This window comes from Pan paniscus, chromosome 1 (assembly GCF_029289425.2).
Source record: "Pan paniscus chromosome 1, NHGRI_mPanPan1-v2.0_pri, whole genome shotgun sequence".
In the NCBI taxonomy this organism is placed as follows: Eukaryota; Metazoa; Chordata; class Mammalia; order Primates; family Hominidae; genus Pan; species Pan paniscus.
Genome location: NC_073249.2, coordinates 132,788,196 through 132,805,520, shown reverse-complemented (window position 1 = coordinate 132,805,520; position 17,325 = coordinate 132,788,196). Strand labels below are relative to the sequence as shown.

The 17,325-nt window shown below is 34.3% G+C and overlaps 1 protein-coding gene across 4 annotated transcripts in view; it reads right to left on the bottom strand.

Moving 5' to 3' along the window:
- Positions 1 to 17,325, bottom strand: part of ARHGAP29 (Rho GTPase activating protein 29) — a 124,550-nt gene that overhangs the window by 66,264 nt on the left and 40,961 nt on the right. For 3 of the 4 annotated variants that reach the window (XM_055115880.2, XM_055115884.1, XM_003808439.7), the window contains exons 2-3: positions 14,328 to 14,564; positions 3,183 to 3,317 (exon numbers count right to left, since the gene is read on the bottom strand). In XM_055115880.2, the coding sequence (XP_054971855.1) occupies positions 3,183 to 3,317; positions 14,328 to 14,532 (340 nt within the window). In that variant the 5' untranslated portion in view covers positions 14,533 to 14,564. The remainder of the gene's footprint in view (positions 1 to 3,182; positions 3,318 to 14,327; positions 14,565 to 17,325) is intronic. The other variant, XM_055115882.3, reaches the window with a different exon arrangement.

Below are 17,325 nucleotides of genomic sequence, written 5' to 3'. Positions count from 1 at the left end.
ATTACACATCCCTGATTCTAAAGTTATTCTGTATTTTTTTTCTATTGTTTGGTAGATTTGACAAAATGCATTTCATACTTAAGGTCTCCAAAGTAAGTCATATACCTAGGTCACTGCTGTATTTTAAACATAGTCAGAGTTAAAATTAAATGATGGGGCCGGGAGCGGTGGCTCATGCCTGTAATCCCAGCACTTTGGAAGGCTGAGGCAGGCAGATCACTTGAGGTCATGAGTTTGAGACTTGTCTGGCCAAAATGGTAAAATCTCATCTCTACTAAAAATACAAAAATTAGGTGGGTGTGGTGGCACATACCTGTAATCCTAGCTACTTGGGAGGCAGAGGCAGGAGAATTGCTTGAACCCAGGAGGCTGAGGCTGCAGTGAGCCGAGATCATGCCACTGCACTCCAGCCTGTGTGACAGAGACACCGTCTCAAAAAAAAAAAAAAAACACTCGATGATGGACTAGGTGTGGTGGCTCATGCCTGTAATCCCAGCATTTTAGAGGCCAAGGTGGGAGGATTGCTTGAGGCCAGGAGTTCAGGATCAGCCTAGGCAACAAAGCAAGACCCTGTCCCTATGAAAAATTTTAGAAATTTAAAAATCAGCTGGGAGAGTGACAGCTCACATCTGTAGCCCCAGCTACTTGAGACACTGAGGTGGGAGGATTGCTTGCGTTCAGGAGTTTAAGATTACAGTGAGCTATGAACATGCTACTGCACTGCAGCCTGGGCAACAGAGTGAGACCCTATCTCTTAAAAAAAAAAACAAACAAAAAAACTGAAACCTCAAATAATATAAAGGATCTCCATACTCCAGACAGCTTTCTGTCCCAGAAACTTTTCCTTTCTGAAATAGCTACTACTGTACATTTATAGGTTTTAAAGCACTTAGACTGGCTGGCACTGAACAGATACTCAAAATGGTTTCTACTTACCCTCTGCCTTTCCAGGTTTTGAAAACTAAATTACCATTAAATGAAACCATTAATTAAGTTGATTTGACCTCAATTTTTCAAGTTGCTGAATATTTTTCAATTGGGGTATCAATTATATTTTTAAATGGCCTCAGAAGTGAGAGTTGGGGCAGGGAAAGAGGTTTTATTATAAACCATATAAACTTAACACAAAGAAAACACAATATTTAAAGTGTTCTAGTCTCATAGAGTTCTACCGAAACAGAGGAAGTTTCCCAACAACAAAATAATCTTCCCCTTTTAAATGTCATCCAGCACAAAAGTAAAACAGTAACAATAATCCCAAGTATAAAGATAGTAATAGTGGAAAATAATATTCAGAAGATTGCTTTTCCTCAAAGACAAAAAGATCTTCAAGGTATCTGAGAGAGCACTCTCTTCAAGTTTGTTTCTGGAATGTGGACACCAACTATACACAGGCGCACTCCTTCCCCAGGACATCCTGACTGCACACAATAGCTACTGACAACAATTGAACTAGGTCACTATTTCCAAGCATGGAAATTTTACTATCTATAGACACAAATTTCCCTATCTAAGTAAAGTTAAATGGTACTTGTAAACAATCTATTTAGAAACAAATTTGGTTACTAAGCACATTTTTAAAAGTCAGGACAGAAGAAGCTATCCATGTTTCCCATTTAAAAATCATCTACATTTTTTTCAGTGTTTGAAATACAGAAAAAAGGAAACCACACAAACATGATAAATCTATGTCAAAAAGTGCTGGTAGGGGTGGTTTCCTTAAGTATATGAACTATATTTTGTAGACAAGGTTTTTATTTTCTTTTCCTGCTTCATCCCTTAACACATGCCCTTTAGCCTCTCCAAGTATGATCCTGTTCACCAATCTCATCATGTTCTTCTCACCCAGAGTTCTTGTATCACAGCCCCATCCCCACCAAGCCGAGCCCAGTTAATGCCTACTTGACCTTTGCGACTCAGGACCGGCAATCCCTTTCCCCAAAGAAGAGTTTCCTTTCCTCATTCAGCCTAGAGTGAGTTCCTCACTCTGTGCTCCCATGGTGCCTAGGCGTACTTCTATCACAGAATTGATCACAGGATTGCTGTTACCTTGTCTGTCTCTGATTGCTACATCACTGCTCCCTAAAGTTCACTTTCTGTAGTTTTATTACTTTGAATCCATTTACCTTATCGGTAGCATTTAACACTGATTATCACTTCTTAAAACCCTGCACTTTTAAAATTCCATGTCACCTCCTTGCAGGTCCATCTCCCTACCTGTTAGGTGTTTCTCCAATTCCTCTGTATCTTCTCTCTGTCCCATGGTTCTCACATCAGTCCTCTACTTACTCTGCAGACTCAGCTGATGTCATCCTTTTCCATTACCTATACATCAACAATTCCCAAGTCCACATCTTCAACACCGAACTTCTCCATAACCACTAACATTCAACCTGTGTCGTTCTGTCAAACTGACATCCATTCCTTCTTATATAACAAATCGCATTCTACTACTACCACACCCCAGCTTCTGCTCATTTAAGCCCTCAGCTTCAACCCTCATCTAGCCCATTATTCCTAACAATCTCCTAATTAATTTCCCTGCCTCCTGTCTCATTTCTTCTCAAATACTCACTTCGCTCTCAATCCTTCTTTTATATACTGCAACCCAGAATAATTCACAACTTTGAGTGGCAAGTCATTTCATCAGAGGATAATGGTCCAATTCTTCATGCTAAGTTTTAGCACATATATGCTATAGATACACACACACCCATACATATATGATAAACTTATTTTACAATTTTAATTTCATTTTCACATTTTAGATAAGGTCCCAATTAAGCCTTCTTTTTCTCCATTTGATTCCCTCTTTTAAGTAGTCACTGCATATTACCACTCTCCAACATCAATTTGTCCTCACCTAACAAAGACTTCTTGTACACCAATCACCTCGAAAGAGCATGCACTCATTCATAAAAAACTCAAATTTTAAACATCGGTTGTTTGGTTAAAGTTAAGTCTTTTTAAAGTATTCACTGCCAAATAAAGTTAGTTTTTAAAAGGAAGAAAGCTTTAGGTGTGACTTGGAATATTTCAATATCAAAGTATATATAACTCCTTATTAACATATATCACACAAATGCAATGAGAGGAATTGGCTATATATTCACTATAGACCAAAATATATCACTTGGCTCCCTTTTGCCCACAGCAACCCACTTTTACTATATCTTCCTTACCTTTCACTTTTGCAGTGAGCATTTCTGCAGCATTTTGAAGATCAACAGAATTGAGGTTCTGATGTTTATTCATTATAGACTTTAAAACACGGAGCAGTTCCTCTAGACGTATATGAATAACTTCTTTAAAACAGTCTTTAAAAAGAAAAAAAAATTATTTCCAGAGCAAAGTTCCACAAATCTAAACTACAAAACGTCATCTGAAGCACATTTCAAGTAGAAGCATTGGTTACACAATTTTTGCCTACTATACATTCATTTCTATCTCCACTGCTGCAATTATATACAATTTAAAAAGCCTTCAGAAAATCCTTAGTCATTTTAATTCATTAAGGATTTCAAAGGCTCTCACAGTTATGGTCAATTTAAGTACTTCATTTTTCAGTTTTCTCAGTCTTAATATGTGCTCCAGACTTCCCTTGAGCCAACTTTACAAGGTAAGTTTTTCTTGCCTTATAGTTTTACTATCATATATTTTTTAACATATCCAGTAACTCTTAGGCATATAAAGATCATCATTTAACCTATAAATTTTTAAAATTATGATATAATTTACCTATGATAAAATGTACAGACCTTTAATGAGTTTTTGTGCTTTTTAGAAAAACTGAATTAGTTGTCAATGATGAAAAATTGAAGGATCATTACACATATTCTAGATTTTGCCTACTCCTGAAAAATCAAAATCTTTTACACTCAGGGCCACATTCCTCCTTGGCCACAGTAGCTAGAACAGAGCAGTACTGCTCTCTTAGATAGATGAGCTTCTTCTCAGTGCTCATTCATTTTCTCCCAGCCTACTCCACTCATTTACATCATCCTAGGTCAGAGCGATGCAGTTTTATTACACCTTAAATAAGATGACTATACAATTTATCATTCAAACCAAAATACTTTTGCTAGTGGAAAGCGGGATGCTACTCACAGTCATGCTAGCACAACAATCACATTCTAGGATCTTCATCCCAAGTAAATCAGAAAGTATAATCACCCTACCTTTAAAACCCCTGAAGTAATCCTCAAAAGTCTGACAAGACAACCATTTTAAGTACAGTACTCTTATATAATCTTCCTTTCTGTAAACTTACACAGCATTGGTGTTTAATAAGAGTTAATATCTATTAAGCACTTACTATGTGCTAGGCACTATTAAAAACAAAAGGATATTATTTCATTCAATGTGATACTGAATACTGTGATGGGTCATACTCATTTAGTATGACCCATGTATGTATATACACATATTTCTGTATGCAGTCATCTATATTATTTATATAAGTATATATTTTTATACATATGTATATATTTTATACACATTTCTGTATGACTACATATAGAAATATTTGTGTATATACTTAAATATATACACATACATATGTACATATATACATACAAATGTATGTGCACATATGTATATATGTATATATATTCATGAAAATGTACACATATGCATGTCTATATAAATATCCATATGTAAAAATATACATACATATATATATATTTCTTTGCTTTGTTAGCTGAGAGGGCCCAAAAGAAATGACACTCAGCAGCAACAAGCACACCTAGTATCTAGATCTTGGTTTCTAATACTATTCTCCAATGAAAGTAATCAGGTCTCCTTAGAGAAATAGTTGACTCTAGGACTGGGGCAGAAATCTTCAAGATAAGTAACAAGCATCTTGTAATGCCAGAAAGGAAGGAAGAACTTTAAAAAAAAAAAAAAAACTAAAACAAACAACAAAAAACACCCCACAGTGAGGAGGGCATGTCAAAGGTGCACAGGAACCAACTGAAAGTTTCCAATGGCCAAAGCTGGAACGATGTGAGCAAAAAATAAAGTAGTATTGGATTATAACCTAAAGTATATAACAAATGTCCATGAGTCCATACTGACATAAATGATTGAATACATTAGTAAACAGGGGAAAAGAAACAAATCTCTTGTATAAAAGAACTGTAAAAAATGTGTGCAAATACTTTGCTCTCAAGAAGGTGAAACATAACTCTCTTACATATGACCTATGCAGGCTAACTTCTTCCAAAGAGTGTAGTATGGAAAGGAGGACAAAAAGAATAACTTGACAGTGGAGAAACTTGACAAACACTACTGAAGACAGGGGACCAAGGTCAACATCAACACTGACAAATCACATTCAAGGTAAATATCCTTGCTATAAAGTGATGAAAACAACACTTTACATCTGTAATCTTCCTCCCAATATCCCATAACCCCGGTCTAATGAGGAGAAAAACGTCAGGCAAATTCTAATCAAGCGCCATCCTGCAGAATACCTAATCAGTATTCCTTAAAATAAAAATGAGGAAAGTTTGAGAAGCTTACAGCCAAGGAAGACCTAAGGAGAAAAAACTAAATGTAATACGATAGGATCCTGGAAAATAATAAAGAATATTAGAGGAAATCTATGGAAATCTGAATATAGACACTAGTTAATAATAATGCATCATTTTATTACTGGTTATCAAACACTGGCTCACTAACTCTAAGAGATATAAGATGTTAATACAGTGTATAGGACTATATGGGAACTTTGTATTATTATCTCAATTTTTCTGTAAATCTAAAACTGTTCTAAAAAATAAAAGTCTATTTTTAAAATGAAATACAAGTAGGTAAAAGATTTTAGGAATTTTATGTGCTGTTGAAATTTTCCCCATAAACATATTTTTTTTTTTTTTTTTGAGACACAGTCTTGCTCTGTCGCCCAGGCTGGAGTGCAGTGGCGCGATCTCCCCTCACTGCAAGCTCCGCCTCCTGGGTTCATGCCATTCTCCTGCCTCAGCCTCCCGAGTAGCTGGGACTACAGGCGCCCGCCACCACACCCAGCTAATTTTTTTGTATTTTTAGTAGAGACGGGGTTTCACTGTGTTAGCCAGGATGGTCTTGATCTCCTGACCTCGTGATCCATCCGCCTCGGCCTCCCAAAGTGCTGGGATTACAGGCGTGAGCCACTGCCCCTGGCCTATTTTATCTTTTTTATAACTGGTAATGTTAGTTTGGTAGGTTTACTTAGTTGAGGCAATACAGTATAGTGTTGAAAAGCATAGTCTCTGAAACCAGACTACCTGACTTTGAATTCTAACTCCATGGCTGAGAAACCTTGGGTGAGTTACTTAGCCCCTCTGTGCCTCAGTTTCCTCACCTATAAAAAAAAAGATAAGGTAGCTAGTTCACAGGGTTGTTCGGTTAAATGAATTAAAACACATAACGCACTTAGAACAGTGGCTGGAACACAGTAGGCCCTTCATAAATGTTTGCAGCTATTTTTAGTTGGTGCAAAAGTAATTAATTGCGGATTTGGCCACTAAAAAAAACTATATATATACACATACACATATTTACATATATATGTATGTATATAGCCAAAACCTCAATTACTTTTGCACCAACATAATACTTTATGCACTAGTAGAATAGGTTAATGATATAGGTTAGCTCTGAAATTAAATCTAGTAGATATGAAATAAAGGAAACTTCTGGGAAAATAATATAATTTGAATAGGTGTAAAAAAATTATAAAACCTTCCTTTTTTTTTCTTTTTGAGTTGGAGTCTTGCTCTGTCGCCTGGGCTAGAATGCCACGGTGCAATCTCAGCTCAGTGCAACCTCTGCCTCCCGGGTTCAAGCAATTCTTCTGCCTCAGCCTCCCAAGTAGCTAGGATTACAGGTGCTCGCCACCACACCCGGCTGATTTTTTTTGTATTTAGTAGAGACGAGGTTTCACTATGTTGGTCAGGCTGGTCTCAAACTCCTGACCTCAGGTGATCCACCGGCCTTGGCCTCCCAAAGTGCTGGGATTACAGGTGTGAGCCACCATGCCTGGCTTATAAAACCTTCCTGACGTGCTATTTTTTCCCCAGTTTTGTACAGCCAGATCTCTTATTTGGCACATACATAACTAAATAAAGTTGGTATATGCTAGTACTTCTGCTGACTTAACCAAAACCAAGGTGGAGTGATTATCATCACAGAGAGTTACACTGCCCTCTTTTTGAAACCTAATAAATGTTAGTCTTAGAAAAGAAAGTTATTTCTATTCCCTATTCTAATGTTTTACAATAAAATCTTCAGGTATTAATATACTTAGGAAACATTAAATCTCAGGCCAAAAGAGCTTGATTTTCAGAATGCCAACGACAACCATCAATATTCAAAATTAGTGTTGGGCAAAAACTACAAAATACTAATGGCCTAAATGCCTACACAAACCAAAGTAATACTGTGGTCTTCTCAGAGTCAAGGAAATTAAACATGCAGAAATCCATATATTTCTAAAATTATTAAATGCTTTTCAATTTTCTCAGTTTTAATTTCTAATAGATAGAACTCACATAAAAAACTCTTTGGGGTCCTCAGTAATTTTTTTTAACAGTGTAAAAAGGTCCTGGGAGTCCCTGCTATAGTTTTTCTTAAGAATCACTATATCCAATCTGTCCCTGGATTTCAAGAAAAATAAAAGAAAAAAAAATCACTGCAACTGCAAAACACTCCAATAACTGGTGGCAGCACAAACGGTCTACGAACTTGCAATTCCTTTTTTTCCTACAAGGTAGCCCTAATAAACAGATCTTGAAGTTGTCCCCAACTAACATACTGAAAAAATAGCATCAGAATTATTTTCGTAAGAAGTTTCAGAAGCTCCTTAAGTTACACTATGAAGAATTCCAATTCCTGAAATTAAATACACTGCTGAAGCCCACAAATCAATAGAAATGAACATGATGACTAAATAAAGAAAAAGGTAATCACAAAGGTTCATAAACTTTCCTATATATTTGGGCAGAAGGGTAAACTACTAGGTCATGAGCATGTCCTAATAATATTTCAGTTGGAACTTCATAAATTAGCAAGCCCTCAACTAGCTGCGTCATAAATGGTTTAAAGAAAATTCCATTTTTACCAAAACTGAAGAAAGTTAAGTGGCTGCTTGATGCAGTAAAAAACAATAGATTTAGATAGAGAAACCTGGGTTCCAACCCTTGATCAACTACTTCCTTGAAATGAACACATACAAAACTCTTAGTTTCTCTGATCTCAGATTCATCCTCAGTAAAAACACAATTGATAATACCTGTTTTACCTACCTTTTAAGGTTGTTGTGAATATCAAATAAGTAGAAATAAAGCTACTTTATAGTCTTAATATACATAAATGGCAATTATTACTAGTAATTCTGTAAGCCATTCAAACTACCTTTGAAAACAGATTTGCCTCACAATCATGTTCAATAACAAATACATTTATAGCTAGATCCCACAATATTTTGACTAAGGAAGAAAAGACATTACATTTAAGTTTCAATTTCATTTGCTGTGTAGAATCTAAATTGGTGAATTATCTGAAAATGAAGCAGTCATTCAGGATATGTTTTATTAAAAATTTCTATATCTCTCAAGTTATAGTACTTAATTTAGTCATATAACTAAATACAAGATAATTTTTAAATACCATAGTGGCCATATCATAAATGTAATGAAATTTAATTTATACTACAAAGTTATTACAGATGTGAATATAATAAAATTCAACCAAAGTCTTAATACTAGTCACCTAGAATAGTAAAACTCCTGTATCCCAATGTTTGCTTGTTTCTCTACTCACTCTGTAATACAGTAATCTGAATTTTAATTTATTGTTTCACCCATCTGAGCCATTTATTTTCTGCTTCATTCCACTTATCAAGTGAAGACAGATTAGCCAGCTCCACTTTTTGTTCTCGTGCATTAACAAAATACCACAGTGTTTATACTGCCAACACTTCATGGAAATGTCTAAGTAAATAAATGAAAAGACCATGATGTTTTCTTTCATTAAAAAAAAAACTGACAATAATTTGAAAATCAATCTTGTTAACTCAGCTTAACCTCTTTAGGGAAAGCAATGAAAATAAGGAGAAAAAATGTTTCAGAACTTATCACTAGGAAACTCCCAATTTTTGTTGTAATGGCTTTTGAAGTTACAGGATAAAAGTGAAGCCTGAGAAACAGCAACTTACTTTATTCAGCTACCAGGGATTATGAAAATAATAACAACTGACATTTGAAAATGCTTATTCTAAGAGCTTTACATATATAAACTCATTTAATCATCACAAAAACCCCATTATCTCCTTTTAATAGACACAGAAACAAGTATAAAGGAAGAAGATAAATAACTTGCCCAGGGCTACAAACAACTAGCAAGTGGCAGAATGAGGATTCCACCTCAGGTATCCTGGGTCTAGAATTTGTGCTCCTAATCACTATGATATATTGCCACATGGTTGAAGAAATTAAGCCTAATGACAAGTACTCTGCGATCTGCAATTTAACAGGCTTTAACTTCCAATGAATATGCTAGTTACTACTATAAACATTGTTAAATGATATAAACCATTCTAGGCAAACGCAGAAGGGGAATCTAATACACCGAGAACTGGTACAGGTGTAATAAATGAGCTACTTGTATTTCATACTTCGTTTCTCAAAGATTCATTTCATACCTTCTAGTCATTAAACAATAATCTATTAACATTCACATTAACTTCTAAGTGATATTCATTAGGAATAACTTCTAAAAAGATTTATTTCTAGGATAAGACAGAGCAGTACACATCTGAGGCTAGCAGCTTAATGTTTCTAATATTTCACAAAATTTCTGGCACACTGTAAAGTTAAGTAGGAGGCATCAGTGGTAAAAGTAACAATGCAATTTGTCTGAAAAAGGAATTTACACATCCTCCTGTACATTCTCCCTGGGAAAAGAACTGAGTTAATCCACAAGACAGGATTTCAATGAAGACTTTGCAAATTTATGCAGAACCTCTCATAACAGAATATATTATTTAATGGTATTAAACTTTTCATTTAATGAAAAGTTCAATAAAAACTTTTTATTCAACCTAAGTGTTCAATAAAATTTGTTTTAGAAAGTTAACATACTACTTCCAACTATAGTCCTGTAAAAACAATTCATCAGAAGCTATCACTTATGAGGTCAGCATTATTTTCTTTATAAATAGTATAAAAGTGATACACTCTTAAATTAGAAAGCATCTTTTAAAAATAAGAGAACTTGACTAGTTCATCTGAAATTGGCCATACATTTTTATCTTCCTTTCCAGCCTATTTAAAAACCCAACCAAAAAAAGAAAAGAAAAAGAAAAAGAAGGCACTATAGTCACAAACCAAAAAATCCATTTAAAGTAGTACTATATAATAAAAAAGCTATAAGAAATTATTAGACTATTGATTTTCCCTCAAATATATTTTAAAATGGCAGTTAATATTTCCAAGCACTGAGTAGCAGAACAATTAGATATTTTATACTATTCTTTCTAGCCCAATTAAAAGGCCTTTACATTTTCCACATTCCCAGATTTTAGCTTCCTTGAGTGATATTCCACATGAAAATGGGGAGGTATGTCACAATGGCAGACTTTAAAAATTATTATATAAACTTGAAAAGCACTTATGAATCTGTTATTTAGAACTTAGAACACATTATTCCACGGGGAGGAAACCATATACCTGAATTGGTACTTACACTGCACATATATTAATCTACAGTGTTATAATTAAACACAACATGCATATGCATAACTGAGTGCCTTCAGCATTTTCATATAAGATAGAACATTTACCTTGTAATTACTCCTAATGTACCTTAATGACACTGGATAAAAAAACTAAAACTTCAAATTCCACGTCTGCTACTTGTATAAGACTACAAGGTAACCTCCTCCTGGAGGTTAAGTAGTGGAAAGAGAATTACCAAACTCTGTCACTTAACTTACCCCAGCAAGAACAGAATATTTTCAGCCCTCTAATCTTCCACATTAAGCTCTCTATTTTAATTTGTAAATCTGAAAATTAGAGATAAACCGTATATGTATCTTAAACCTGTTGGGAGTACAGAGCTCTTTGGCAGACATTTATATTTTTTCTAATCAGTTCCTCAATGACGATTACAATATGAGCTTCATATTCTCACTTGGGAAATTTTCATTAATTTGTTTTCATATAATTTGAAAACAAATACTTAGCTGTCTTCTTAGGAATAAACCACCAACATTCAGAACAATGTATAATCTCCAACTCTAATCAAATTTTGAATCGCAGATTCGTAAAACTGATAGCATCTGGCACAAGTGCCTCATTCTTAACAAAAAATTAAATGAATTAAGCCATATTCCAAAGCTAGTCAGTAGAACTAGGCCTAGAACCTAGATTCTGATTCTCTTTTCAGAGCTTTTGCTGCCATCCTTTACTACCAATTTAACCAAACCGTATAACCTGGCCATTATTTATCAGCAATAAGATGTTGATGAAATCACAAGTTATACATACATCTCATCTGTGAAACGGAGCTAAAGGTACCTGCCTTTGAGGGGCCTGGGTGATTAAACTTGTTTGTATGACAAAGTACTCTGTAAAATGAAAAGCGCCATATACAATTATACATCATTTCTAACTACTTGGGGAAAGTAAAATGTGGCCATAAACCAATCACAAAGCTGTTTATCTAAGACTAGCCTCAACCTATGATTAAACAACTGCGGCAAAAGTCAAGTGACTTCACATTAGTGCTTCAGTTAGTAATAAAGGTATTAACAAATAAAAGTTATTACAGAAAAAATGTATTCTGACTAAACCAAAAGATGATTTAATTGTATATCTACATTCTTTATTCTGAAGAGCTGCCTTTTTAGCTTAACAAATGTGAATTAAAAGGTAATAAACAATGCCAAAAATATGGCATCTTCCTCTTAAGGAGACAATACACAAAATATTGGGAGGGCTACTGAGAAATTACTGACAAGGCTCTTCCACTCTAAAAGAAAAACAGTGAATGAAATGGCTCTTTGCTGTCTGGCCACACTTTAACGTTGTGGTGATAACTCAGAAAAGAAGTCCAGGGATATTTCTCAATACCCAGAGACAAAAAGCAGGGCTCATGACTATAGGGATACATGTAATAATACCATCTTAAATAGTTAGAGCATTTTAAACATTTTACCTTTCCTAAAGATTACATCTCATGAGATCTTTGTAATACTTTTATTAAGTAAATAAGGAATAGTCTGATACTCTAAGCTGAAAATCATCAAAATTAAAAACAAGCACAATATTATGTAGCATTTTCCTTATCTTTTATAATGAGGTCCATTTATGTTTATAAAACAAAAAGGTTCCATCAACTCAAATTAACTAGTTTATTTCTAGATTTTGATAACGATATTTCAAAGACAAAAAATCAACCCAAAGGTAAATAATGAACATCCTCTGGCCACTGCATAGTACTGAGTTGGTTATCAAAAAAACAGTTTATCTATTTTGTAATTAATTTGCTGGCCATAAATTGCAAACTTTTTGATAATGTCCTTATGAATTTTTAAAATTAAATTTCAGTGTATGTATTTCCATACATATCCCTTTACCTCAGGAGGTAGTCTCTTTCTGTATCTTATTTTTTTCTTTTCTCACTTAGGGTCAACTTTCAGTTGACCTTCAGTATTCTCTGAAGTGTCTGCTCACAATTTAAAACTCTTATAAAAATTTTTTTTGGAGATAAGTAGTCCAGCTTGTTTTAAATTACTATCATTTTAAATCTGTGACACAAGGATAATTATGTAAAATGAAGATTTTTAAGAGATATAAATCTTTTAAGGAAAATAACTAAAAACAAATAGAAATCTTAACTAGAAATCTTATTTATACTAATAAAAATGCTTTTAAATTGAGGCATTAAATAAAATCAGGTTTTACACCTTAAATCAAGGTAAATGACTTGTCAACTAATACATCACTTTAAATTTCACCTTAAAAATCAATCCAGTTAATGAACTGCATATCAAGAAGTATACATTTTATTGTTTATAAATTTAAAAAATTAACCTAGTTAAGAACAAATTGTTATTACAAAGCTATGTTTCTTTAAATAAATGGCAAATTTATCATTTTGGTAAATTTACTACCATTATAATACTTAATGTAGTTAGGATATCTTTCCACAATAACTTTAGGTAACTTTACTGCCATTTAATCATCCACAATCAGACTTCAAAATCAAGCTATTAAAATGAATGGGAATATGAACAACTTTTCTAATATGTATACGTTCTCAAAAGAATCACTTATGTGATTGTTGTTTTAAGGAAAACTCAAATACTAAAACTTTGAGGCTTCAATTCCAGTCATTTTGGGCATTTCAACCTGAAAATAACAGATTAGAAATAAACTCTTAAATTTAGTACAAGCACAAGATACAATTTTAGTTTTTCAAAATGTCCATCAGAAAATAACTATTTAACTTATATATATACATAGAAATATTTATTGAAATCTTACAAATTTCTATAAAGCCCCAAGAGGTCTCATATAAATAACACTGAGAATCTTCATTTTTATATCTAGACATACCATTATGAATATGGAAATGAAACTGCCATTTATCATAGAAGAATAGGAGCTGTTTTTGTAACTATTTATTATCCTTGCCATCAAATTTAGACCTAAGAGGCACTAAACATTGAAAGACAGGTACTAAGAACAAGTCAGAGATATACAATCTTTTACTTTAGAGGAACAGAGTCTCATGCTCCATTATTCATTTCTAACTAGACAGAATTCTGTGATTAGCCCTTAATTCAAGATGTTACAGATCGGCAAAACAGAATTAAGTCTGATTTTTGTTAAAAAAAAAAAAAAAATGCAGTCATTTTAGATACCAAAACTTCATCTAAAATGTGGAAAGGTGAATTTAGGTAACAGTGTCAACAATGTAAATTATAAACATTAGTCAGCTTATTTAAGACCAATCAATGCACTGTGTTACCATTAACAAAAAGGTTAAAATTCCAATGATGTCAAATTTTCCTACGTCAAATGGACCCAACCACAGAAATCAAAGATATTTTTCTTTTTTGTATTCTTATTCCCTCACACTGAAGTTTCTATTAGGTATTACACTATTATCTGATTATAAAATAGTTTACACTGTAACCATCAAAGATTTGGCGAAAAAAGCACTAAAATAACTAAAGCAGAATACCCTGTTCCTACCACTGTGTACAAACTTATCTGCTAGGCCAGCATTTAAAATTTTACAAACTATCCAGCAAGAATGCTAATAGAAAAGTGACAAACCTGAAAATATGGCTTCTTTCAAATATAGTAACATGTGGGAGAACTTCCTGATATCATTCACCAACTCCTTGATGTAATCCGGATCAAAAATAGAGTTGGAACTTAAGGACTTGAGCCCCATTTCAGAAGTTGTAACATCAGTAGAGAGTTGACCTGATGCCCAAGCACGTTTTTTCTTTGTCTTTTTCTGTTTGTGAGCAATCATCCTTTCATGTAACAGTCAGAAAAACTGAAACCCTTAAGGGGGCAAGAAACAAAACAAAAACAAGCGAGGAGAGAGAAAGAAACACAAAAACTAAATCAGCCAGGGAAATATTATACTAGATTTTCACAAACAGCCCACAGCCCACCTTGGTATCCTATTTTTAAATTTTTAAAAATCAAAAATCAATAATCAATCACTGTATTATTGATAATAGCAGTTTCCATTTATTAAATACCAGTAATTCTGACAAGTCTGACATGCAAACTATTGTTCTTTACATTTCACAAATGAGGAACCTGAGGTTTAGAGGTTAAAAATTTGTCTTAAGCTCTCAACTGATAATGAACTAGGACTTAAACCTGTATCTGCCTTGATGCCAAAATCCATGCTCTTAATAACTTCCTCTTGATTCCTAGGGTATAGAATTTTATTTAATTGTAAAAGTTGTTCTGAAACATCACTTAGTAGAAGGTCATATTCTCCTTCCATGACATCACCTTCAAAAATAAAGATGAGATATGGGCTTTGAAAAAAGAAATACCTGTTCTTAAAATCCTCCTCTGTCACTTATTGTATGATCTATTCATCTCTTTACTTCAGTATGCTCATTTATAAAATGGGAGTAACATCCTGACAACACCTATCTCATGAGATTATTGTAGGGATTACATGACGCGATGATACAGAAGTGTCGAGAACATAAAAGTTCAATTACAGTTAGTTTTTCCTAATAATGCATATACATACATATACACAGACATACACACACAACACATCCTGGATTACCAAGTCTCATCAAGGATATTTCTTTGTTGAAAATAAGTTACAAGGGTGCCCACTAATCTGACATACTCTGACTGGTTAAATAAACACGTGTGATCATCAGAGCAATATTTTTGATAATCTCAGGATGGTAGTAAAAAGGTAATCTTTTGGTATGAGAAGAATTTAGATTTGAATCCTGGCTCTAGTATTTTCTAGATATGTGACCAGTACAATTTATTTACAGGCTTGTGTGAGGATGAAAAGGGATCACAAAATTAGAAGACTTCATATGTTAAAACACCTAATACTGGCACATAGCTGGAACTCAAGAAAATCATAGTTATTTTCTTCTTCACCCTCATTTTACCTTTCCAGAGTTAAAAGTTCTAATCTTGTTTGTATCTCTGGAAATCAAAAAGGAAATAACTGGAGGAATTAAATTAACTCACACTTTATTATTAACACGTTTTTTCAAGTATTTTGTCTTGAATATTTGGCTACTTTAAAAATGGTAGATGACTAAGGACTTCTATAAAATTTACAGTAGAAAGTTTTTTGTTTTTTTTTTTTTTGGAGGGGGGAGGGGTTGAGTCTGGGTCTCACGCTGTCACCCAGGTTGGAGTGCAGTGGTGTGATTATAGCTCACTGCAGCCTCAAACTCCTGGGCTCGGGCCATCTGCCCGCCGAAGCCACCCATGTAGCTGGGACTCCAGGGGCACAAGACCACACCTAGCTAGCTAAAAAAAAGAATTTTTTTTTTGTAGAGATACAGTTTCACTATGTTGCCCAGGTTGGTCTCAAACTCCTGGGCTCAAGTGATCCTCCTACCTCAGCCTAGCTAAATGCTGGGATTACAAGCATGAGCCACCATGCCTGGCCCACTAGAAAGTTTTATGTAATATCCGTTTCTAGTCATATGTAAGATATATTATTGTATCATTTACTCCTTCCTATATCTCACCCAACTCCATAGTTCATTTTTCTTTCTGATCTACAGGGTTCTCTAATCAACCCACTTCTCTCTACTGCTACCACACTAGTGAATTACCATCATTTCTTTTCTGAGCTACTATACTGCTTTCCTAATGATCTATCTGCATCCATTCTTGTCTCATCACAAATGTAGTGAGTGAACATTTCAAACATAAATCTCATAATGTCATTTCTCTACTGAAAACCCTTCCAAAGGATAAGTGAGAAGCTATCATGCTCTACAAGGCTCAACATGAGATCTGGCTCCTACCTACCTGTGCAATGTCATATGGAGACACACCTGCTGGCTCTCAACACTCCTGCCACACACACCTCCTTCTCATTCTTCCAACAGTATTTGTTTACGATGACTCTCACCAGGAAATAATTTTACATAATAATACATGTTAAGTGTATTATGTTTGTGTGTGGCATGCTTCTGGGTAAGGCTCCATGGGATGTATGTGAGTTTTTAAAAATTCCATCCCATTTCATTTTTTAAAATGCTGGGTGCAACTCACCAACTTGGTTTCCTACACATAATAGGTCATGACCCTACAGTTTGAAAAACACCAACTGTTCAGCTCAGGGTCCTGTCTATATGTAATTCTATTTGCCTGGAATATTCCTTCTCCTTTGTTTACTCACTCTGATCTCAGCTCAAAGCTTACCTCCTCAAAGAAACGTTCCTGGACCATCCCCATCCCCCAGCAAAACCACTACCATCAAACCAGAGTAGAATCTCCTGTGAGATGTTCTATAGTATCCTCTACTTTTCATCGTTGCTCATACCACAGTTCAAATAGATCATGTCTTCCTAGCTAGAGTATAATCTCATGGAAATCAAGACCATGTATGTCTATTTGCTAACCATGTGTTCTCTGATCATAGCACAATGCTTGGCGTATGAGGAATGAACTACTTAGAACTATCTGCAGATAGGCTTATAAACTTATAAAGTTTCAATTAATTTTTACAGAAACAAAAATAACTCTGGGTTGTTGCAATGTTTTGAAGTGAAAATATAAATTTTTAAAAAACTCTCTAAAATGGTAT